We start from the raw sequence: 24,162 nt of genomic DNA, 5'->3' as shown, positions 1-24,162 counted from the left end.
CACATCACATACGCGTCAAGTACCGCGTCACATCCGCGTCACATCCACATCACATACGCGTCACATACGCGTCGCATACCGCGTCACATACGCGTCACATCCAAACTAAACAAACTTCTTCATACCCCAATTATTTCTATTAGATAAAATAATCTACATAATCAGTTTAATATTGTCAATTTTTCATGCCAGCATAACATGTTAGAAATCATAGTATTTTATTTGATTATTTAATATATGATTTATAAGAGAAAAAAGGGTTTTATTAAAAAAAAACAAAAAAACACATGAACAACAAAACTCGAAGTTTATTAAACTTGTATGGGCAGACATCACCCTTTACAAAACCCTACATACACAATTACTACCAGCCATCCTTAGCCCCCACCCCCCAAAAAAAGACAAAAAAATTAATAATAATAAAATAAATAAATAAAAATAAACGAAATAAATTAATTTCTAAAAGTTTCACTACCTAATTGGATACCGAAGACACAAAATTAAAATCACTTATAATCATATATAGCATAATTAAGTAAACACCCATTCTTTCTTTAAAGTACCCCAGAAGAATTATTATGATTTAATCTTTTGTTTTCATCACAAAAATAAAAAAAACAAAACAATTAAATCATCCTAACCATCTCCTCGCATTGGTTAAAATAATGACCTTCACTTTTCCCAGATGTTTTGTTTTTTCTTCAATTGGTAAAATATATTCGCTTACCGACGCTTTTCATTTTAATGTCCCTCAGCTAAGTTTTGTCTTAAAATAAAGTTCTCCTCACCATACTTCCTTAACCTTGTATATCAAACAGTTCGTGGTAACGAACTGTAAGTAAGGAGCGACCCGGCTCAATGGTAAGCGAAACTCTAAAAAACGCAATTTTGATACCAATAGATACATCAGAAGAATCAAATTTTAATGCTGATTTCAAATATATAATTTTCATCAAGTTTAATTTTACCTATCAAAAGTTACGCGCCTGAGAAAATTTGGCTGATTTTATAAAAAAAAGGGGAAAAGACCCCCTAAAAGTTATAGAACCTTAATGAAAATCACACCATCATATTCAGCGTATAAGAAAACCCTACTGTAGAGGTTTCAAGCATCAATCTACAAAAATGTGGAATTTTGCATTTTTTGCCAGAAGAAAGATAACGGATGCGTGTTTATTTGTTTTTTTTGTTTTTTTGTTCTTTTTTGTTTTTTTTTCCCAGGGGTGATCGTATCGACCCAGTGGTCCTAGAATATCGTGGGAGGGCTCATTGGAACGGAAATTAAAAGTTATAGTACCCTTTTTAAGTGATCAAAAAAATGGAGGGCAACTAGGCCCCCTCCCACGCTCATTCTTTTTCCCAAAGTTACCCGATCAAAATTTTTAGATAGCCATTTTGTTCAGCATGGTTGAAAATATGATAACTATGTCTTTTAGGATGACTTAATCCCCCGAAGTCCCTGGGGGGAGGGCTGAAAGTTATGAACTTTACCCAATGTTAACAAATAGTACTGTTTATTGGGAAGTATACAGACGTTTTCAGGGGGGATTTTTAATGGTAGGTGCGGGGGGGGGGGGTCAGGGTTATATGGGGGGATCTTTCCCTGAAGGAAGTTTTCATGAGGAAAGGGACATTGCATTGAAGGGGGTGCCGGATTTCCCATCATTATTAAAGAAAACGATCAGAAATTAAATAAAAAAAACAAGTTTTTCAACTGAAAGTAAGGAGTAACATCAAAACTTAAAACGAACAGAAAATATTACGTATATGATTGGGTTCACCCCCTAGTCAATATCTTGCTCTTTAAGCCAAAATTTTTTGGTACTTTAATAAGAGCTATTTATTCTAAATAACGACCTTTGTGATTAAGGGGTCATTTTTAAAGAATTGGAACAAAATTCGAACTTTAGCTTAAAGAGCAAGGTATTGACTAGGGGGCGAACCCCCTAACATACCTATTAAAAATATAATATATCTAATATACGTATTTAAAAATCTAAGCGTAAAGAGCGAGGCGTTTAGGAGGGGACAGCCCCTTTCATATACGGAATAATTTCTGTTCGTTTTAAGTTTTAACGTCGTTCCTTTTAAAAAAAACTGTTTTTTTTTATTTAATAGAGAAAGAGTGATGCGGAACACCGATACATCACACTTCAGTTTCTAGATCTGCTGATTCTCTAAAATCCTTGGCGTTTGGCAAATAGGGTCTACGTTCACATTTTTTCCAAAAATGAATTAAGCATATGGTTCAAAAGAGCTCAAAGAGATCTATCGATTCGTGTATTAAATATAGGCCTATCTTTAATTTTAACCAATCCAAAAGGACGTAAGTCCCTTACCCTTATCTTATAAGTAATGAACAATTCAGCACTTTCGACATTTTCAACGAATTTTGGTCGCTCTTTACGTTAAAGTTTTTTATTGTTTTAAAAAATAGAGCTGTGAGAAAGATTCAAACTTTAGCATAAAGAGCGAGGCGTTGAGGAGGGGACAGCCCAATTCATATACAGAATAATTTCTGTTCGTTTTAAGTTTTAATGTCGCTCCTTACTTTCAGTTGAAAAAAACTTATTTTTTTTATTTACTTTCTGAACGTTTTTAAGTTAATGCAGGTTTTGATTTTGGCTAACCGTACATGAATAAATGAAACGAAATTTGCATATTAAATTTCCTTTTTTGGCTAAATCGCTTTCTCGAAAGTTGTTTAATCTTATGTACGAACGTTTTTATTAGTATTAAATATACGTCACTTACGAATTAACTTACGTAACAAACTTCTATATTCGTACATGTTTATTACGTATATTAGGAAGGTTCTCCCTCCTAGTAAATACCTCGCTCTTTACGCTAAATTTCAATTTTTTTTCCAATTCTTTAAGAACGACCTTTTAATCATAAAGGCCATTAATTAGAATAGATAGCTCTTATGAAAGTACTAAAAAGAACTTTGGCGAAAATTTGAGAATCAAAGATATGGCAAATACAATTGGATATCAAAAGCTCAATTTCCGACTACTTTTGTGGGCAAGCAAACACGACAACACATTTAAAAAAAAGAGAAACTTTTAAATATCTTAGGAACAAAAAGGATAGGAGATATAGGATTGAATCGATCGATAGAGCTTGCTTCACTTCAGGGGGTAAGAGATAAAAGAATATACATTTTCAAAAGGCTACCACGAGATCTAATAGAGCCGAATTCGCTTCATATATCCAGGAAAAAAAGAAAATGGAAAAGGAAATATATCCAGGAAAAGGGAAAAGCAAAAAAAGAAACAAACAAGACATTAAAACAAAAGTTGATTAGAAAAATATAACATAAAAAAACCCTTGTCCAAGACGATTAATGGAAAACAGACAACAGAAGGGGGAGGGATAAAATAATACCTGATAATAGTTCATGATTAGCAATTATCACAAGCTAAAAAAAGGCCGAATTCGTATTCCAAGTCAAATGCTGTGAAAATCAAAACAATTGAAATCGAAAAACCAAAATCATCAAGGGAATCGAGAAGAATCAGAATTATCGATAATTAATGAAAGGATTGTGCAAACTACAAGACAAAACAAAAAGATATAAAAAAAAATTTAAAATAGAAAAAGTATGTGAAAATGTGAATCTTAGTTTTCCGAAAAGTGTCACACTACTGCTTTTGAACAACTACAACAGCATCATGACGATAATATAATTTTAAAAAAATAAATATTTTAAAAAAATGGATATTTTTAGTAAAATAATATTTTATCCTTTGCGTCCGTAACTGAAGCAAGGCCGTACCCAAAGGGGGGTTTAGGGGGTTTGAACCCCTCCCAAAATTTTTTTTTTTACTCGTAAAAACGAAACAAAAATGGATATAAACAAATTTTGTATGCAATTTTTTATGTTTTTTGTTTAACCCCCCTCCCCCCCCCCCAAAAAAAAACCTTTGAGTAAAAACCCTCCGAAAAAAAAAATCCTGGGTACGGCCTTGAACTGAAGCAAACCCTAGAGGGTAGGGATTAATTTAGACTCGCCATTCAAGTAATTTTTTTTTTTAAACTTTTAAAAACTTGGTAGATGACAAGAAATAAGTTCCGAACTTTTTGCGCTTATTAAAGAAAATATTGAAATAACTTCAGAGATACAAAATTAACTTTAAAATTAACATTTTAAGAAAAGTAAATATAAATTCTACTAATAAATTAAAATAAATCCAATTAGTAATAATAATGACTACTAAGCTACATAGCTACTAAGCTACATAGCTACTAAGCTACGTAGCTTAGTAGCTACTAAGCTACATAACTACGACTTACCTCATAGACTGGTATATCTAATGACGCAAAATAGTTAATAACGTCCAAAGATAAAGGAGCTGCTCCTGAGAAGCAGTAACGAGTCCGATCCAGGCCAAGTGCAGCACGAACTTTTCCAAAAACTAAAGCTTCGGCAATGAAAAACCCAAACGGCTTAGAATCGAATCTATAAGAGACATTGGACTATCTTACATTCTTATGAATAATGCTATTTACTAAATGAAAACGGTTTTGGAATTCGTACTTTCCCGATTTATTTTGTCCGCAATATTTGAAAACTATTAAAAATATAAGAAAAATCTTTGTTAAATTAGAAGGAGAATACTCAATTGTTTTATTGTTTTACTTAATTTTTATACGCACAGTTATTCCTTTATTACACTTTTTTCACTTTATTACACTTTTTGTTACACTTTATTACTTTATTTCTCCTAAAAAAAAAAAAAAAAAAAAAAAAAGAAAATAGGTTTAGAGTCGTATCTAAAATAAGTAACGAGTTCGATGAAGGCCAAGTGCCGGACGTAATTTTTTTTAAACTTAAGTCTCAGCAATGAAAACCCCAAACGTCTTGGAGTCGAATCTAAAAGATATTTAAAAAAAACAATTTTTCCAACTGAAAGCAAGGAGCAACATTAGAACTAAAACCGAAAAAATTATTGTGTATATGAAGGGGTTGCCCGCATCCTAAAAATCTTGCTCTTCACGCTACATTTTTTAGCACTTTTAAAAAAGCTTCTTATTCTAATTAAACGGCCCTTGTGCTTCAGGAGTCGTTCTTAAAGAATTGGGACAAAAAGTCAAACTTTACAGATGAAGATAGGACCCTTTTGCAGATAGGAGCTTGAAACTTTTAGTTTCCGTTCAAATGAGCTTTCTCCTGATATTCTAGGACCATTTGTTCGATACGATCACCCCTAAAAAACAAATAATAATAAAAAAAAACACGCATTCCTGATCTTTCTCCAGACAAAAAAAAGAAACCTCTACAATAGGGTTCTCTGATATGTTGAATCTGATGGTGTGATTGTCATTAAGATTGTTTACCTTTTAGGAGGTTTTCCCTCCTTTTTCAAAAATCAGGCAAATTTTTGCAGGCTCGTAGCCTTTTATTGGTAACATTAAGCTTAAAGAATGTTTTATGTTTGGAATCAGCATAATAAGCCAATTCTTTTGACATATTTATCGATACCGTATTAAAATTCCGTTTTTTAGAGTTTCAGTTACTATTGAGCAGTGTCACTTCTTACTTACAGTTCGTTACCACAGACTATCTTGTGAGTTATGAAATAATACGACTTAACAAATGGACACGGTTAGGAATTTGTACCGTGTTTGGAATATTAAAATATTATCAAAAATATAGGAAAAATCTCTATTTATTAAAAGAAAAAATGGGGTTATTCATTGGCATTTTTTTTTAAGCTAAATTTATGCAGTTGTTGGATCATGTAGTTTTATGCAGCCATCCTTAGCGTTAAAACAAAATCTAAAATTAAAAGAATACAAATAAAAAATATTAAAATAAAACAGCCAAGACGCTATTTTAATATTAAATAGGAATTAACATACTTAGCTTGACCAAAAGCGATAAAACAGGGAAATGAACTTTACACATGTTTAGTAGTAAATATGGTTGTATTTACATAGTTCATTCCTATGCCTTTGATAAATAGTTCATTGATAGAGAAAATATGTCTAATTTGAGGTTAGCCATAATGATATAATAGCTGTTTGTTAATTTACCCAAGCCACGGCAAAGAAAACATAATTAACTAGATGTTTATTTTAATTTGGCTTCCGGATTGATTTTCTTATAATAATTTCAGTTTTAATAATGTAATTATTTGAAAAAAACTACGTTTTCTAAAGAGTTAAAAGAGGCTGAGTCACAAGTTCGAACCTTAAAACGTACAGGGATTAGGAGGTAAAGTTGGAGAGCTGCCGCCCCCGAACCCCCCGCTTTTGCAGCCTTTAAATAAAAAAAGTTTTTTAAACTGAAAGTAAGGAGCGACATTAAAACTTGAAACGAACAGAAATTATTCCGTATATGAAAGAGGCTGTCCCCTCCTCAACGCCTCGCTTTTTACGCTAAAGTTTGACTTTCTCACAACTCTATTTATGTTAAAAAATAAAAAAACTTTAGCGTAAGAGCGAGGCGTTGAGGAGGGGACAGCCCCTTTCATATACGGAATAATTTCTGTTCGTTTCAAGTTTTAATGTCGCTCCTTACTTTCAGTTTAAAAAACTTTTTTTATTTAAAGGCTGCAAAAGCGGGGGTTTGAGGGCGGCAGCCCCCAACTGTACCTCCTAATCCCTGTACGTTTTAAGGTTCGAACTTTTGACTCAGCCTCTTTAACTCTTTAGAAAACGTAGTTTTTTTCAAATAATTTATGCACGTTTTTGCACAGTTTATTACTTATTATTGCTTGACTAACTGTTAGCTGATCGTGTCAGGAGTTAAAGTTGGGGGACTTCCACCCCCAAACCCCCCGCTTTTGAAGATTCTTGTGTTAAGGCTTTTAAAGATTTTAAGATTTTCGTTTCCTGGCAAAAAAAACTTATGGGAAAGGGCTGGGAGTTTTGGAAGCTTGCAGTCGGTCTTGTCAGGACAAGAGGACTATTTTGATCTAATTTAATAATGAAATACTATGCTTTTAGGAATTTCAAAAATTAACATGACCTCTTATAGGAAAACAAGGTTTTTCGTAAAAACCAGGCCCTAGGAAAGTTAATCCTCTAAATTTCAGCCCGATCAGACAACGTTAAAGGGGGTCGAAACTTCCGGCCCACTTTCCTCCATGAAGATAAAGTCGGAGGGGAGTGAAATTTTGAATGTTTCATAGTTTGAGCTTAGGCTACGAAATGCGATCACCGCCGTCTCTCTGCAACTGCTAGGACCGGAAATCGCTTAACATTGTGGTGGGTCGCCTCTTTAAAGAGGCACAAGTGTGCCTCCTTGATAGCATAAAAAAATTGCCGAGTTCAAATCTAAATATGGAAGTTGCATACGAATTTACTTATGTTGTTAAACTTATCTTGTATACAATGCAAGCATATGACCTTAAATAAAGTATTCCCATTCAGTTGAACCAAATGCCTTTAATAGACTCCATTATTTAAGAAAAACTTTCCAAGAAGAATTGAACATGAAACAAAAGAGCTTAGAATTTGACAATGTAGAAGATGGGTCGAATGAATTGAATAAAATAATATGTGAAGTAGCAGAAGATGTCTTAGGGACAGAAGTTAGAAACCTTGATAGGAATATTAGCAGAAACCTTTAAGCTTAATATAAGATAGAGAAGTTTTGAAGCCTCTGAGTGATACATTTGAAGAGAATAAGAGGAAAATAAGGGAAGCCGAGAAGGGATTAAAGCGTAAATTAAGGAGATGTAAAACTGAGGCCATGATAAAGGACATTATAAAGAAATTCTATAAAAAATTGCAATTTGGAAATGAAGGAGAGTTTCTACTGCAAGGGGGTCAATTTCTACACTACTACACAACTGAAATAGCACAAAATTATTTTGATAATGGATAAAAAAAATTTTCCTAGATACGATTATTTACAAATATATTCAACTGAATATATTTCCTTTTTATACAGCTGTATCTAGAGCTTTCGCCATTTCCTTTATGTTTTGATACAACTCCATCTATTTTACTTCTTTTTCTTTCTTTTCATGTGGTAGGTTAAAATAGAGCTAAATCCAACAAAAAATACTGATCCATCAAGTTTATTAGCATAGATTATTTAGCATAGATTATTAGCATAGATTATAGATTATTAGCATAGATTATTAGCATAGATTATAGATTATTAGCATAGATATTAGCTTTTGGCAGTTGCTTTGCCCAAATAAAACTAAGTCCCTATCATCAAATCCCGAACATTTATTTAATAGAACTTAGAAAACCAGCAAGGCGTGCAAAAGCGATGCATGAGTATCAGTTGTAAGTGACGCAGTGATGCAGTTTAAACTGCAGACAGAACCAGTTGGACATACAAAAGTGATGCATGAGTATCAGTTGTATGTGATGCAGCTTTAACATCAGATACACCAATAATCGTTTTCTGTAAGTCTTATAGCGAAATTGGTGAGAGCTGCTACACTTGACATACGTATATCAATAGTTCACGCTTATAGAATCATTAAAAAATTCTGGACGACGGCCGATATTGCCGACGCTGATTAGTTACCCATCTAGGCTATTTGATCCAGAGTTACAGTTATTTGGGGTAAAACTTTATAGACGAGAACTGCCATACCTATTATCCATTTATCAATAGCTTATGCTTCTAAATTCATTAAAAAGATTATGGAGACGTTGGAGATTCATTGAAAAGACGTTGGAGATGCATGACTATATACGTCTCCGGTGTAGTTCGTGCGCCTCACCTTTTTTAATGATTTTAGAACTAAAAAAAACAAGAATTTAGACAATTTTACTTAAAACCATAAAAATAAATCTGACTATATTGGGCTATGCGCAGCTCAAGTTCCACATTTTTAATAAATCTGGCAATGTTATAATACAGAGGAAAAGGGAAAATATAGTCCCATACAAGAGAAGAAGATATAGGTAACGTTATCAAGATCTAGCACTGCAGCTTGTTGGAAGAGAGTTTTGATAAAACTACATTAGGTGCCACATACATTCAGGTATGTGGCACCTTCAATACATTCAGGTATGTGGTAGAAGATTACCTTCAAGCGTCCGAATTAATTGAACTTAAAGTATGTTGAAATTCAGGATTTTTCCCTGAATTACTGGCGTATCTAGGGGGCCGGGGGCCACCCCCCCCCCCCCAGATTTTTCTGGTGCCCTCTTTCCCTGTTTTTTTACTCTTTTTTTTAGAATAAATCGTCATTTATTGGCACCTTTGTCATATTGGGCCCCCCCAAGATTTTGCTCATTAGCGCCCTTGTCACAGTGCCCCCCCCCAAGATTGTGCTCTAGATCGGCCCCAGCCCTAGATTTAAACTCATCCCCAAAAAAAAAGAAAGAAGGAAAGGAAATATTACTGCTAGCAATGTAAAAGGCAATTTTCCATGTTTTTCATATAGAGGGAGGAGGCTCAAAACCTGCATTTTGGGGCTTTCAACAATGGTGATCCCAATGGTCTACTTTTAACTTCCATCCGTGGTGCCTCAAGCTCGTTTTCTAAATTCTCGAAAATTTGTTTTTGTGATGATCTTGTACCATTAAGATAGTAATGAAGTTTTACTCAATAGACTGTTTTTTTTTTTTTTAAAACGTTTTTTTTATTAATAAGAGCTCTAGTTCGCTCTCAACTAGGTTGTAGCTACAAGAACAATCTACAATCTACTACAAATACAACTATGAGAATTCAATAAAATTTGAGACGAAGAGGTCAAATTTCTTTTTCTGAATGCATTTGGCACTTATCCTAATTAATAGATAAAATACATATAATTGAATATCTGTATTTATGCTTAGTTGCAGAGAAAAGTGGAAAGAAAACCCCCCAATGTACATACAGATAAATAAAGATCTTCAAACCCCTCCCTCCTTCCTAACATCTCAAGACGGTATCGGATTGTTCTTTTAATTCCTTATAATTTTTATGTGATCGACCTATTTTTGCGTTTTTTTTTAATTTACAGCCCACCCCTCTTTTCTTTTTTTTAGTTTTTTCATGTTTCACAAAGCAAGGGCAAATTTTGATTTAGCTCAAGTTAACTGAATACTTATTAAGGGCTAAAACCTTTAACCCAAAGGAAACAAGAAGAAGACCTGAGATAAAAAAAAAATTGACCTGACTTAAGTTTTCATGAATAAAACGATTAGTAAATTAGTAAATCAGAAAATTGATCAATTAAAAACAATTACACAGAGACAAATCAGCTAAATAATCTAATAGGTATGTTAAGAGTTTTTTTTTTTACTTTACGGAAAGACAATATATAGGTTTTATATTTTATGGGTTTTATTGGCTTTATAATAGTAAACAATATAGGCTTTAATTTACTCACCCATCCATCTTGTTTTTATTATATTGTGTTCCTCTATCTTTTGCCCAAGTAGCAATTGTCCTCTTCCATCCTTTTGTTTGACTCCCAATCTCCATCATTTTTTCATGAATTTTCTCCCATACTCGAGGCACCCCAAAAAATATTGTCGGGCGTACTTCTTTTAACGTATTGATTAACGACCCCTAAAATAAGAAGTTCCATAAGATGTTGAAGTTTGATGTTTCAATGGAGATTTCGGTAGTCTGCGTTAACACTAAGTAATTGAAGATTTTAAAGATACGTCGATGCTTCCATTTCGAAATGATTTCGTTTCGAAGAATATACCGGCTCAGTCAAAAGTACATAGTGGCGAAAAACCTTCTAGCCAACTTTAATACTTTTTATTTTTATTTAGTACAACTAATTAAAGTAAACAATTGTCTTCCGGGTGCGACTACATTTCGGGCAATAGTGTGGCAACATCGGAATACAGCTAAAATAATACTACTAGTACTAACCACTCACAGCGGCACCATGCAGCCTGAGGCCATTACAGCTGCGCACGCTTCTCCTCCAACTCAATCCACACAAACGTACACTCTTTACACCCTTCCAAGTAGTTCCAATTTCCTTTAAATTCTTTCTTATAACCTCTTCCCGCTCCATTTGGGCATGCACCATTTTTTTCCATTTGGGGCCAACTTTTCGTTGGGCCCCATATGAATGGCCAAAAAACACAATCATGTGAATGGCCAACACCCCATATAAATAGCCTAACACAGATTCTTTGGGAATCTGTCATCCTTGATCTATAAAACGTAGATTTATAAAAACGTAGCTTTGTAAAGTTTAGTCTTTCTTTCATTATAAACTTTATTTTTTGTCATTATTGTCATTATTGGCCTATCAAATCTGACTATAAGGTACTTATATCCTTAGATCGAATCTTCGCATGTCAATAGTTTAATTTTACCTTCTAACTCACTTGGAGGGTCATCTATTGTTAGTTTCTTCGAGATAAAATCTCTAGCTAAGATATCTGGGAAAGACCTTATTTGCAGGGAGGGGGGGGGGGAAATTTTTAAAATAGTGAAACCAAGATGACTGATATTTAAATTACAAGAGAACCAGATGCTGGTCGTCACGACAATCATGGAATTTCATAGGGTGTGTTTAAAAACTCGTCTGGTTAATCCCATTTATCACTCTCTATTTTCAAAAACCCCCTCCCCCCGCCTCGATAAAGCTAGCCAAAGTTTGATGGTGCATCTAAGGCAAGGAAAGAAATCAAAGGACGTAGCTTCAACGAAAAATTTTATAATATACGAATATTAGCACTTAGGCAAATTGAAATGTTCAAGTTATCAACAACAAACATAGTATTAGAAGTTGGCTTTGTTCAAAATAAAAGAAGAGGCAGCTGTTACGGATTTATATTTTATTAATTTTCATAACCCTGATATACAGCCTGTAAAATATCACCTTTCGGAAACTGAGCATGAAAAAACATATTAAGCACAAGCGCTGATATGTTACAGCTTAATCAGTTCATAAATTTGATATTTGGTCAGTGGCGTCATATGTGAGGGGGGGGGGGGGGGTATACCAAATATCTATTATCCCCCTTCCCTTACATTTTGCAAAATACCTTTTTTGGGTGGTGATTTCGTTAGAAAATGCTTTTTTGGGGAAAAAATTAAAGAAGACAACACAAATTGACACCCCTGAATTCTCAAAAATACATTTTGCACCCTCTCCCCCAAGTTTCCATGAATTGAAGTCAATGTTTTGGCTACTATAATGGCTAAGAAATCATTTTTAGAACATACCTTAAGTGCATCAGGACTTGCAAAGTATATGCTTGCACCAACAGAGAGAGCGGCGTAAATATCAACTATCTGGAAAAAATTAAACACTTATAAGGTGATTATTAGTGAAACCACGTATAATATTGTTAACATAGGTTTTGTTTTATTTGGAAGACTCAATAGGTCTTTGCATTTTTCTCTTGGCGAAAGGTCAAGCTTAATTTTGAATGAAGGACAATAGGAATATTAGAAAAAACTAAATATCCCATCCCGTCTGATGTAACCTCGTCCGATGAAATTTATTGTTCTTAACTTGAATATCAAGCCAATTTGTCTCTCGCACGCTTGGTTTTTGCTGATATTTTGATACTTTTAATTTTTAAGAGAGTGGGCTTTCAGGTCCCCACCCACCATACGTGGTATTCTTATGCGTCATTTAGAGAAACTGAAAACGTATCTCTTGCAATCATATTTATTTAATGTCTAATTCTTTGTTTTCAACTTGAGCATCATGTCAATTTGTGTCTCGGATGGTGAATTTTTACTAATATGCCTATAATCCTCCCCCCAAAAAATGACTTTCACGTTTAGGGGGGGGGGGGGGTATAAATAACTACAGAACAGACATTTGTGGTGGATGGGAAACTGAAGCCCCCCCCTCTAAGGATGAAAGTCACATTTTTTTGGGGGGGGGGGGCATAGGAATATCAGCAAAATATAAGCATCTGAGAGACAAATTGACTTGAGATTAAAGTTGAGAACAATGACGAGATGGTTTAGATGACGAACAAGTCATAAAGAAGCAGAGAGTTTACTAGTATAAAGTATCATGATAAAAAAAAATTGAAAAAAAAATTATCAAGAAACATGATAACATGATTTTGAAAAAAATAACATGATAAAAAGCCAGTCTACTAATTACTCTACTTATTTTTAACTTATAAAACCACCTAGCTTCAAAATTGCACCCTTTTTTTGGTACGATTACTATACACAATTTAGCTACAACATTAAAAAATATTCAAGATAAAATCTCAAGAAACATGTTTTTTCGGAGGGAGGGAGGGGAAGTCAAAATATAGATACAATCATACAATACCCCCTTTACTAGCTATTGACCCTTAAAAATCCTATTCCCCCCTGCTGCTTTCGGAAGTTTACAGACACAGTAAGCAATCTTTTTCTTTCTCCTCCTAATAGAAAGAGATGCACATAACATGAGCCCCTTCCAACTTTAGAAGTAATTTAAGAGGTGGATTTGCTAGAATTGTCACGAAACATGGTTCGTATTCCTCTTTAAATTTAACTAGGTCTCATTCAATACATTGTGACCTTATGATTATTTTTCTGTCATGTTTACGCCTATTCTTTAACATTCAAGATATAAGGCTTTTGTATTTTCGTTACTGTAATTATTTATTCTTTTTCTTTTTTACTCTTTTATGCATTGTTATTTATTTCATTCTTGTTTTCATTCTACATTATTTTGTTTACTTATTTTATTCTTATCAAAAATAATTATTAATTTAATTAAGCAATTTTAATCATAAATTTAATTAAGGTATTTAAAATAATTCAAATGATTATTTCCTTTATTCATAAATTTTATTTTATTTCATTTATTCTTCTATTTCCTTTATAATTCCTTAATTCTACATAATAAATAATAAATGTAATGGTCCTAAATAATAATAAATTTTGTATGGTGCCAAATAATAAATACTATAATGCAGTGAGAATGTTTTAAAAGAGAGTGAGTTGTAGAAGAAGATGAATTGAATTTTTGGCTATATATCTAATAGATGTTCTCAAAAGAGCGAAACAAAATCATTCAACCGAACATTTATTACCTACTCAAGAGAAAAAAAACAGTGAATTAAGACACAAAAATAAAGAAAAGGACATACACTGAAAGATTCATAATATATATAAAAGCGCATTAACATCACAGTAACTGGTATCCAAAATAGGTGGAAGATCACTTAAATTAAAAAAAAAAAATAAACTAATTGATCATAAAGACCAATGCGGCAAGCTGTTTACTCGTACATTCTCCCAAAAAGGACAGTCAGGGCAGACAGGCATCATTAACTGACGAATTATTTATCAGGTACCAATTTCGGGTGCGCCTTCGGAGGTAAATAAAAAAATTTGCAAATTTAGAATAATTAGTCCCCAACTTCTTCCTATCCTTATTACGGAGGATGTGATTGAAACCACGTAGGTAATAAATAGCAGGGGCACAATGTACACTATATAGGCGACCAAGTGCCCCCCGGTTGAACCGTCCACGATTTGGAGAGATTTTACCGTACGCAATCCTGATATTTTGTATACATTCATTTAAATAAGTGAGCAGGTTGAAGCTAGTGAGCGAGCAAAAGAAATACCTAACCAGTTAATACGGTCCTTAGAATGAAGACACAAAGAATCATAATAAAGAGAGTGACTTGACTTATTATAAAAACACATAAATTCACACTTAGAGTTATTAATAGACAGACCTGCCTTACTCAATGCTGAAGACAGCGTTTTAAGATTATTGATCAGACCTTGGTGCGTACGACTGACTAGAAGAACATCATCTGCATAAGCAATATGACTAATACCTAAATCTTTATAAAAATAACTTGGGGAAAGACTATGAAGACAACCTCATAATACAAGTTTAGAAATATAAGGTGAAAGCACCCCTCCCTGTCGCACCCCCCGCCGGACAGAAGTCGGACTTGAAACATCATTATTCCATTTAATACGGACCTTTGTAAGACCATACCAATACCCTAGTAATTTTACAACAGACAAACTGACACCAGTCCTTAATACAGAATATAATCCTTGTTACAATAAATAGAGACTGGTGATCCATAACAGCATGTTTCATGATTTGGCTTAAAAGAAAATGTGCCTTGCTACAACCCATGGTTTTACGGAAACCAAATTGAAACGGAGTGAAATCACACTTTCTTATTATATGTATAAGGGTTACATATTCAAAATTTTGCTAAATACACACGAAACCATTATAGGGCGATAACTAGAGCAAGAGTTTGCAGGCTTACCACGCTTTAGCACTGAAGTGACAAGACCTGACAGAAAGCTTGTGATATCAGAACTGGGCACTCAAACGCAATGAATTTTGAGCAAATTCCATCACTGTCAAGATTTTCAGATATTTTTAGCTGTTTTATAGCCTCTTGTTCATCATTTAAACTGACCGAGACTACATTTTACTGTGACAATGAATTATGCGAAAAAATTGCACTCAAAAATTATAATATAACTAATTCAAAGATTCAGCACATCTTTCAAAAACATTTGTATAATGCGACACAAAGTCACTAATATCAAGTGAAGACTGCACTTTAGGCTCACACTCACTCCCCTTAATAACACTGCGCCATGATTTTTGATCTGTGGGAGCATCCCAACCATTTAAGCGAGCATTTCTCAGAGCTAGTTTATATTCCTTTTTTGTTTTCTGCTTTAGACGAAATACTGTTCCCGCTTGGGGGCGTTCACATGCGTACCACCAAAAAAATAAAGATAAAATGCAACTTTTAAACGATAAAAAAAAAACGAGGAAACTAAAAACAAAGCCAAAAATAATAATGCTGAAACTTACGGTCTCACCAAAAGGTAGCCAATTCGTTATCTACGATCAAAAAACCTTAGAACGGGCTCTTTAGTCACTAAAATGGGGGAGGGGGAATTTGTCCCTACAATAAAGGTATTGGGTCTTTTTTACCTTTATTTTCATTTTGTACGACTTCAATAGCCTTTTTACGAATACACTTACGAACTTACGAAGACATCCCTTTTTACGAATTATGAACGAAATACACTTTTTAGCTTTATGCTTCCCCTTCCGTACTTTAAGGGCAAATTCGACCAGTTTAGCCTTGGTATAGCTATGCCAATTTTAGATATGTTAATAAGCACCTTTTCTCTCTCGAACGGTATAAAGATCATTTGTGTCACAATTTGTTCAAGGTCTAGCCGTATTTTGACTGTACTATAAAGGAGTTCCAGCTTCATTACTTTGTACAAGTTCAGCTAAGACCATCTTGATTGTATTATCCTCTTTAGACTTTTTTGTTTAGATGAGGATGGTTATTGATAGATGTATAGCTGAAATATTCAATTAGACTTTTTCTGCAATTAGCTGTCTTTAAAATTCCCCATTACCTTCTTTTTTGCCTACTTAGTATGAAAGCTCAAGGGTTGTTAACGAGTTTGGTGGTACTGATATCTTTATTTTATAAAAAATCATACCCGAAGTTCATTTACGGTCAGGTCATTATCGTCCTTTTGTTCAATGAGATGATAAGATGAGATGAGATTTATTTTGGACTAATAATTACATCATACTTAACTGGCACTTACCACATTTTTTAAATAACATTATCAACAAACGTAGAAATGGTAAGAACGTGTGACGTTTTATTGAGCCACTATTGTGGCTTGAACAGCGTCAAACAATATTTCATCATAAACCGAACACATTCATTCTTCCTACTCTTTTCTTACCTTTCAATACTATTTAACTCTCCCGAACAAAAACAAAAACAAAAAAAACACAAAACAAACCCAAAAAATAAAAATATAACAAACAACAATCAAAAATATTTAATTCCCACCCAACAAAAACTTTTTTAATCTAATTTTAAACTGAAACTGGTTTTCTGACACCCTAATGCTCTCCGGGAAACCTTTCCACAAATTAACTGCATAATTTTTAATTACGAAACTAGATTATTTATTCTATATATTTACTACTACTACTTTATTTATTCTATATATATATATATATATATATATATATATATATATATATATTTGTTATACATAAGTTATTAATATTACAAAAATCATTCCAAAGCTATCGACTTTCAATTATCTATTTACTGCCCAAACTCAGTTTCAAAGGGCATGGATATCTTATAAGAGTGGAAACTGGCGCTAATGTTGGTAAAAATCAGCGCCATCAAGCATTTGGCGATACTTGGCATTTTTTCAAGGTTTGTAATCGTTTTTCTGTCAGGAACTGAGATCAAACACTTATACTACACTAATTTTACCAATTACAGGAATTAAATTAATTCTTCTGTATGTCAACTGTTTAATCTAGTTTGATTTTCCTTTTTCCTTTTATTTTTTTCTTTCTTGTTTATAAGGGGTTTTGGATGTGAAGCCGAAATATTCAAATTTTATACGTATTTGCATATCTTTTTTATTTTCTAAGTCTCACTGTCATAATAAGAAGTTCGTCTCATTTTTGTTATAAATGGAGAGGTAGCGTGTTCTAAGAAATGATTTACGTTTTAGGGCGAGTAGTCGAACGTAGGGCAACGCTGACGCATCTGGCTCCAAAGGCTATCAGCCTGGACTCTGTGGTCTTAGTAATGTTGGAAATACTTGCTTCATGAATAGTATTCTACAGATATAGCTTCAGAGTTTTAACTCATTGGATGGTGTCACACAAAGAGAATGGGTAACTTATAAAATTCGGGACTGATACTAGTGTCGTCTAAATAGAACATCAACGCCATTTAGCGATTGGCAAGACTTGGCATTTTTCAAGCCTTGCAATCGTTTTTCTGTAAGGATCTGAGATCAGGCGCTTATTACCACACTAATTTTACCAACTACAGAAATTAGATTAATTATTTTTTAGTTTTACACTGAAAAAAATGTCCAGTGTTGCCAAACTTTGGACGGTGTTGAGGCTTTTTGTTGACTCTAACATCACTTTCCAATCTTATAAGTTGACCATACTCTTTGTTTAGTTTCATAATTATTTATTTACTTCTGAGAAACTATAAGATATCCGAGACAACAAGGAATCCCACCATAAACAATCGAAAATCAATTTATTAGGATTACCTATTTTCAGAAGGGCTCCAAGTTTAACAAGCAAGTCTCCAGGCATTCATTCTTTCCAGAAAGCAATTAGATCTTTCCATTTCGTACTCCCCTCGGAACAAAAAAATTCTACTAATGAAGTCATTAGAAGTTCTCAGGTAGAGAAATTGATACTGATTGCAGTGAACCTTTCCTATTATTTTTGCAGGGTTTAAGAGCGGTGCATTAGGAAGTTCATTTCTAAGAAAAACAAAAGATGAAATGAAGTCTAGTAGAACGATTTATATTTTTTTATTTACATATGAAACTGACAAAATTTAGGCACTGTGATAATTAGTTCGAAATGTGAAGAAACGTTCATTTACTTTACCGAAAAAATAATTATTAAAAATAATTATAAAAAAAATTATTTACGGAAAAAATAATAATAATAAGCTAACCAATGTCTATTTAAAAAATTAATGTCTAATAAAGACGCAGTTTTTGACAAAAACTTAGTATTTGGTAGCAAAACAATTATTGACCAGGTTTTTTTGTTCTTTACTAGGTCCTAATCTTTGCTAGGCTAATTTAATAAAAAAAATCTAAAAAAACGACTAAAAAAAACAAAGGTTTTTTCTTGTGTTTAATTATGCAACAACGATGACAATCATGATTCTACAGTAGAGTTAACCCCTTACAAAGATCGGTTACATCCAAAACTTACTATAAGATATAGCCTACATATTATTTAAACACTATCTCATATTAATAACCCAACTACAACAGTGGATTCAGACACTGGAATCGAAAAAAACATTGGAATCAGCTGGTGTGGCCCTCTAGTGGCTTTTATAGGACTGGGAGAGGAGGGGGAGCTGCCTCACCAGTTTTTCTGACATCTAACATTTAATTCCTTTTATTTTATATTCTACACTCCTATAGTACACATTAACCCCCCCCCAGGTTATTAGGCCTTTTAGCAATACTGTGGCCCTGGTCTTTCTTGAAGCTCAAGGAAAAGGCACTGAAATAAACCCTTCAATTTTTCTAATGTTGGTTTTTTTTTTTTTTTTTAGTTAGTTCTAAGAACTGCTAATCTATTAGAACTGATAGTCTTTTGACCTATGTAGTCTAACAGTTCATTTGTGCAGTCACATATGCTGCACAGATGTTTAAAGACATAAAGTCTCATCACGCGGCTGTAATTCCTCAAAACAGAGACATCTATCAACAGTTTTAACAGAGTATTAGAGATCAAGGATACTACTACTACTAACAACTCATGACATTACAAGCCACCTAGGGCCAACACAGCTACGCAAGCTCCTCCTCCATCAGTAGAGTAAGGGGTTATATTTTGCTTACTCTATGTTCCTTCCGGTGTATTTGTCCCACTTTACGTTCCATGGCACCTTTCCATGGCAGATTACCACACAAGTTATTTTGCAGTGTATAATGTGGTCAAGCATGTTTTAAGAGCTTGTTTGTAATAATATAATGTCCTCAAACAGGTTTTTTTTTCTGTTTTTGTTGTCAATTGCACAATGAATGTACATCTTGAGTTTACATGTACATTCTTAAAAAAAACTGATAGGACATATAGTAGTCAAACATGTGCAGAGGATAAGCACGCAATTATGTAACTCAATCAAACCGGTTATTTGAGGTAACATCCGTTTTTTACGAGCCAATCAGAAAGTGGAGGTAACTCCATATACGATAACTTGATTGGTGATTGGGATTTGAATAAAAGGAATAGTTTTCCTTCCAACTCGTATTAGTAGGAGATTTGAATTCAAAGATAATAGTTTATTTCAGAGGATATTAGTAGAGAAAAAAATGAGTGGTTCATCTAAATTATTGGAGATTAATGATGGAGCTGACAACAGCGGCAATGATATACGAATACCCAATGTGGCTGTGGAAATAACCGCTGGTTGTAGACTATGTCTTGAATGGGACACTATGTATGCTAGATACGTGATATCATTAAGCAAATTTAAGCAGGAGGAGCAACTATGTTTTGCTGGAAAAGTGAATAGCGGTCAGCATTAGATGTCCTATTGAAATATATTGATGAGAACAAAATGCATCAGTGATTATTATTATTATTGTAATTATGTTCAATAAAATTGTTTCTAAATCAATGGTATTTTTTTTCTTTCTATGGTAGACTAGCGTATATTTTTTAGAGTAGAAAAAATTCTGGTTAGTCTGAAGTTGATTGCGAGAGAGTTAGGACTCTAAAAAATGGATAGATTCGAGAAAGAGCGAATCATGAGGAATCTAATTCTTATGGAAAAAACGTTTGATTCTAGACGACAATTTTCTAGAGTTGTTTATTCAAAGGAAGATATTTTCTCGAGGAATGCTTCTCGATCTAATGAAAAGCAATTCTGCATCATTAGACTATTGTATGACGCTTCTACGTCGTGGTCCAAATGCATTTACACAATTAATTGATATATTGATCACAACACGGCCAAATGATATTGTGGATATGCTTTTAAACATTAGTTTAGAAATTTAGGGTTTTTTTCATGAGAAAGATGGTGCTCAAGGATGATTTACTCCTCTCTCTTTCTCTCTATCTCAGACAATTTTGGTTGTTGCTAGCTCAGTTTCATTGTGGCAGTGAGAGTGTCAACACATGACAAAATGTTCCATACATGTCCGTTATGTATGTACTCACTGGGCAGCTGGTCATCATGTGAGAATTGCACAATGATTGATGAGTATGATGAAAAGTGTAGATTATGCAACCCGTGTAAAATGCATAGAGGATATGCAGTACAAATTAAAGGTTGTAATTCCTGTCTTGAAAAAGTGTTTGACTCTCATCGTAGAGGTCACCTATGCTCCAATTGTCACTATGATAAATGTAAGCAGTGGGAGAATACATATCCCGGTATGATTGGAAAGAATCCTAACCGTGATTTTAGTTTATTGCTACGAGATTGGTATCGTCGTGGTTTTAAATTGTTCTGGGAGGAGGAAACGGGTCAACGATTCAACTGTTGGAACAACAAAAGAATATGGTTTCTACGTCATTGTTGTGAAGACAATGGGTGTTATGATTATAAGCCCACTGATTTTTATTTGGCTGTGACGGAATGTGATTCGACACTTGAGGACACTATTTGTGAAATTACTTCAAATAAACAAATTGAAACATGTGAATTCTATAGAATAAATGAGAATAGTATCATTGACTATACAAAGAGATATGACAAGAGTGAAGTCACGCTCTACATGAGAAAATGTGACCCTGACATTGCAGTACATCAGGATCAGTACACTGTGAATTCAGATAATCTACCTGCACTAGTTGTTGTCGACAAATATCTAGTAGTGGATGAAATCTAAAGAGTAGAAAAGTCGTTTTATCATGTATATAATTTTTTTTTATTAATAAACAGTTTCACATACATCTTTAGAACATTTTATTCTTAGGGCACTAAAATCAATATTAAATACACTTGTAAGTATATTCTCCACTAGAAAGTCGTTCAATCGAGGTAAGTCAACGTAGATGTTGAGAAACTGCTTGTAGGTGTAGCCACGACATCTGAACATGAAAAAGAGTAGTGCATGAAAGCCACATGCCTTAGTCGTTAAATCCTGTACTCTTCGTTGATTTTGAATAATGGTTTTCCCCCTGTTTTCAATAAAGTTGCTGATGTGTGGAGCGTAGAATTTATACGATAGGCCAAGAGGATCAAAAAATTCAATATTCTTTGCTGTTTGAAAGATGCATAGCCAATGGCCGGTCTTCATAGTCGATGGACTGCTATTAACAATGATTAGGGTATTGTTAACACTTGGAATTTTTTCAATGAAGTCCGAAGGTATGCAATAGGACTTGTACTGGGATATGTATGGATCCATACTAAATACATTGATTATTTTGTTTGTGTTCATGGTGCTAGTTCTATTAGAACACTGCCGTCGGGTGTGATATCCAAACAGGTTTCAATTTTACTCAGGGATATTAGCGTGATACTCTCAGTCAGAGGAACGGCAAATGTACACTCTAAATCTATACTTCCTGTTCGTACTAGACTCATATCCTGTGTGCCCGGCAAGTCCAAAAAAATAACCCAATTATTTTTTGAAAACATCGAATCGGTTATTCCATTTTCAAATAGTTGAGAGTCATGATCTAGGGATTGCATGGTGAACTCGTACAGAATTCTATAGGATTTTTTTTCGAAAGGTAGAGTGTACTGTAGAATACCATTCCCTTTGCACAAAAGGCTAGTAGATCGAAAAAAATAAAATCATGGGGGGATTCAGTCTAGGATCCAACGGCACTGCCACTCTTCACAAAGGCCAAAACCAATTTTAATGGGATTTCTCCATAGATAAATGAAGAATCGGTATAGCTAAGAGAGCCGGAGGCAATGTGACGTTGATTGGTGATTGTAAGGGGGACAAGAAGTTTAATGTTGTTGCCATTGGCTCTTAGCTTTTCCACTGCCAATGCGACAGAGCTCATAACCTGCTGTTTTAGGACGTGGGGAATTGCCGATCTGATAATGACATTTGCATCGGGTGCTGCAGGAAGTGTTTTTCTCAAAATGAAATTCGTTGGTGCCATCTGTAACTTTATGTCAATCTTGACATTGGGGGGTAGCCATTGGGATATATTGAATATCTCATGATTTAATTTTCCAACCAGATGATACTCCTGGGTCACTGCAGTAGTCAACTCACCGTCAGTATCAACACCTGATCGATATTCATAGCCTGACGATTGTCCTCTCAACTCCTTGTAAGCCTTTAGTGTCATCATCATAAATTATATATTAATTGCATAGTTTAATGAATTATTGCTTGTGCTCACCAGTGTTCCATTAATAAATGCATTAATTTGTTTTAATTCGTTGTGTAGAATACAGTTTTCATAGGAGAGACCATCGCCGGCATTTGGAGTTGCATTATCTGACTTTTTCTTCACAACAACATTTAAATCAATAAATGTTGATGACAAATCAATGAAATAGTCTTCATTGGAAAATATTTGAAAGTGTATATTTTCCGAGAGGGGTTGTTGGGGGTGAAACTATTCATAGTAGCCGCACTTGACACTGACATCAACATTTTCAGCATTGAATAGATTTAATGAGGAACTGATTGATGGATATGATTCCTTGTGGGGGAGATAAGTCATCTTAAGAGAAGAAATCCTTCTTTGATCTAACAATCTTTTTCTTTTTCTTCTTCTTCTGCTTATTGGTCTTCCTTGTTTTATTCCTCAAAGTCCTTCTTGACGTCCTTTGCTTCCTGCCTGGGTGGAGACTGATGAGTGAATGACGCGAACACATCCTTTTCAATCCTTCCCCATTATCCCGATATTTTAGTTGATCACCAATGGCTCTTGCTGAAGATCTAATATTTTCCTCATCAGTCTCCTTGAAATTCTCGCCTGACCACCAGTCCTGTAGTGTTAAGGCAGCGAAATTTGATGCAGAAGGTACAAAATATTTTCTGGCAAGGGGTAGTTCAGAAGAAAATAGCCTTACAGACCAGCTACCAAGACCATAGCCAGACATTGTAGTACGACCCTTGTAGTAGTCCAATCCATTGCCTATTTGACGCGGACTCAAAACACCAACATAGCAATCGATATCGGGACAGACAAATGGAATTCTCCTATTGTTCATTTTAGGTGATTGTGCTGTCGTTGACAATGGATCGAAAATGACATGTAATCACTGCTAAGCCTTTTGTTATTGCTAGAGGATCACCCAATTCACTTCTTAGTGTTAACTGACAGAGTTCCAAATACGACGTGTTTACAGGAACATACTGAAGATGCTTTATATTATAGTGAAGAACAAGTTCATGCGTTGTTTTTCGTTCAAGAACACGTAGGAGGGGGCCATTTGAATTACCGACTCTCGATGTTTCCACAAAGGATGCATAGAGAAATATGCAAGAATCCGAGGCGAAACCAGGTGGATAATTAGCAAAAATAACTTGATTCATCCCGTAAACGGTGTCAGAATTTTTCCCATTGATCATATTTTGTTTAAAGCCAAGAACGTCTCTCAGATTATCATTGAGAATAATTGTTTCAGTGTCAGGAGGTGAGCTAATACAAATACTATCATGTTCCAATGCATAATTGAAATGGAATGTACCATTCCTATGATATGAGATTTTTCTATTGATTGTACGACACTAATGAGTCATATTATCATATTCAATATATTTCAATTTGGCATGTG

The 24,162-nt window shown here is 34.1% G+C and overlaps 1 protein-coding gene across 6 annotated transcripts in view; it reads right to left on the bottom strand.

Annotated features, from left to right (window-relative positions):
* The window catches only part of LOC148942498 (long-chain-fatty-acid--CoA ligase ACSBG2-like), a 265,986-nt gene that overhangs the window by 51,657 nt on the left and 190,167 nt on the right, over positions 1-24,162 (bottom strand). For all 6 annotated transcript variants that reach the window (XM_089101963.1, XM_089101964.1, XM_089101966.1 and 3 more), the window contains 3 exons: positions 12,104-12,172; positions 10,296-10,477; positions 4,297-4,462 (listed from right to left, as the gene is read on the bottom strand). In XM_089101963.1, the coding sequence (XP_088958089.1) occupies positions 4,297-4,462; positions 10,296-10,477; positions 12,104-12,172 (417 nt within the window). The remainder of the gene's footprint in view (positions 1-4,296; positions 4,463-10,295; positions 10,478-12,103; positions 12,173-24,162) is intronic.

Source organism: Artemia sp. Qi Xiang Cuo, chromosome 16 (genome assembly GCF_049724085.1).
Source record: "Artemia sp. Qi Xiang Cuo chromosome 16, ASM4972408v1, whole genome shotgun sequence".
Classification (NCBI taxonomy): Eukaryota; Metazoa; Arthropoda; class Branchiopoda; order Anostraca; family Artemiidae; genus Artemia; species Artemia sp. Qi Xiang Cuo.
Note: the sequence above shows the minus strand (reverse complement) of the source record. Positions and strands in the feature narration are given on the sequence as shown.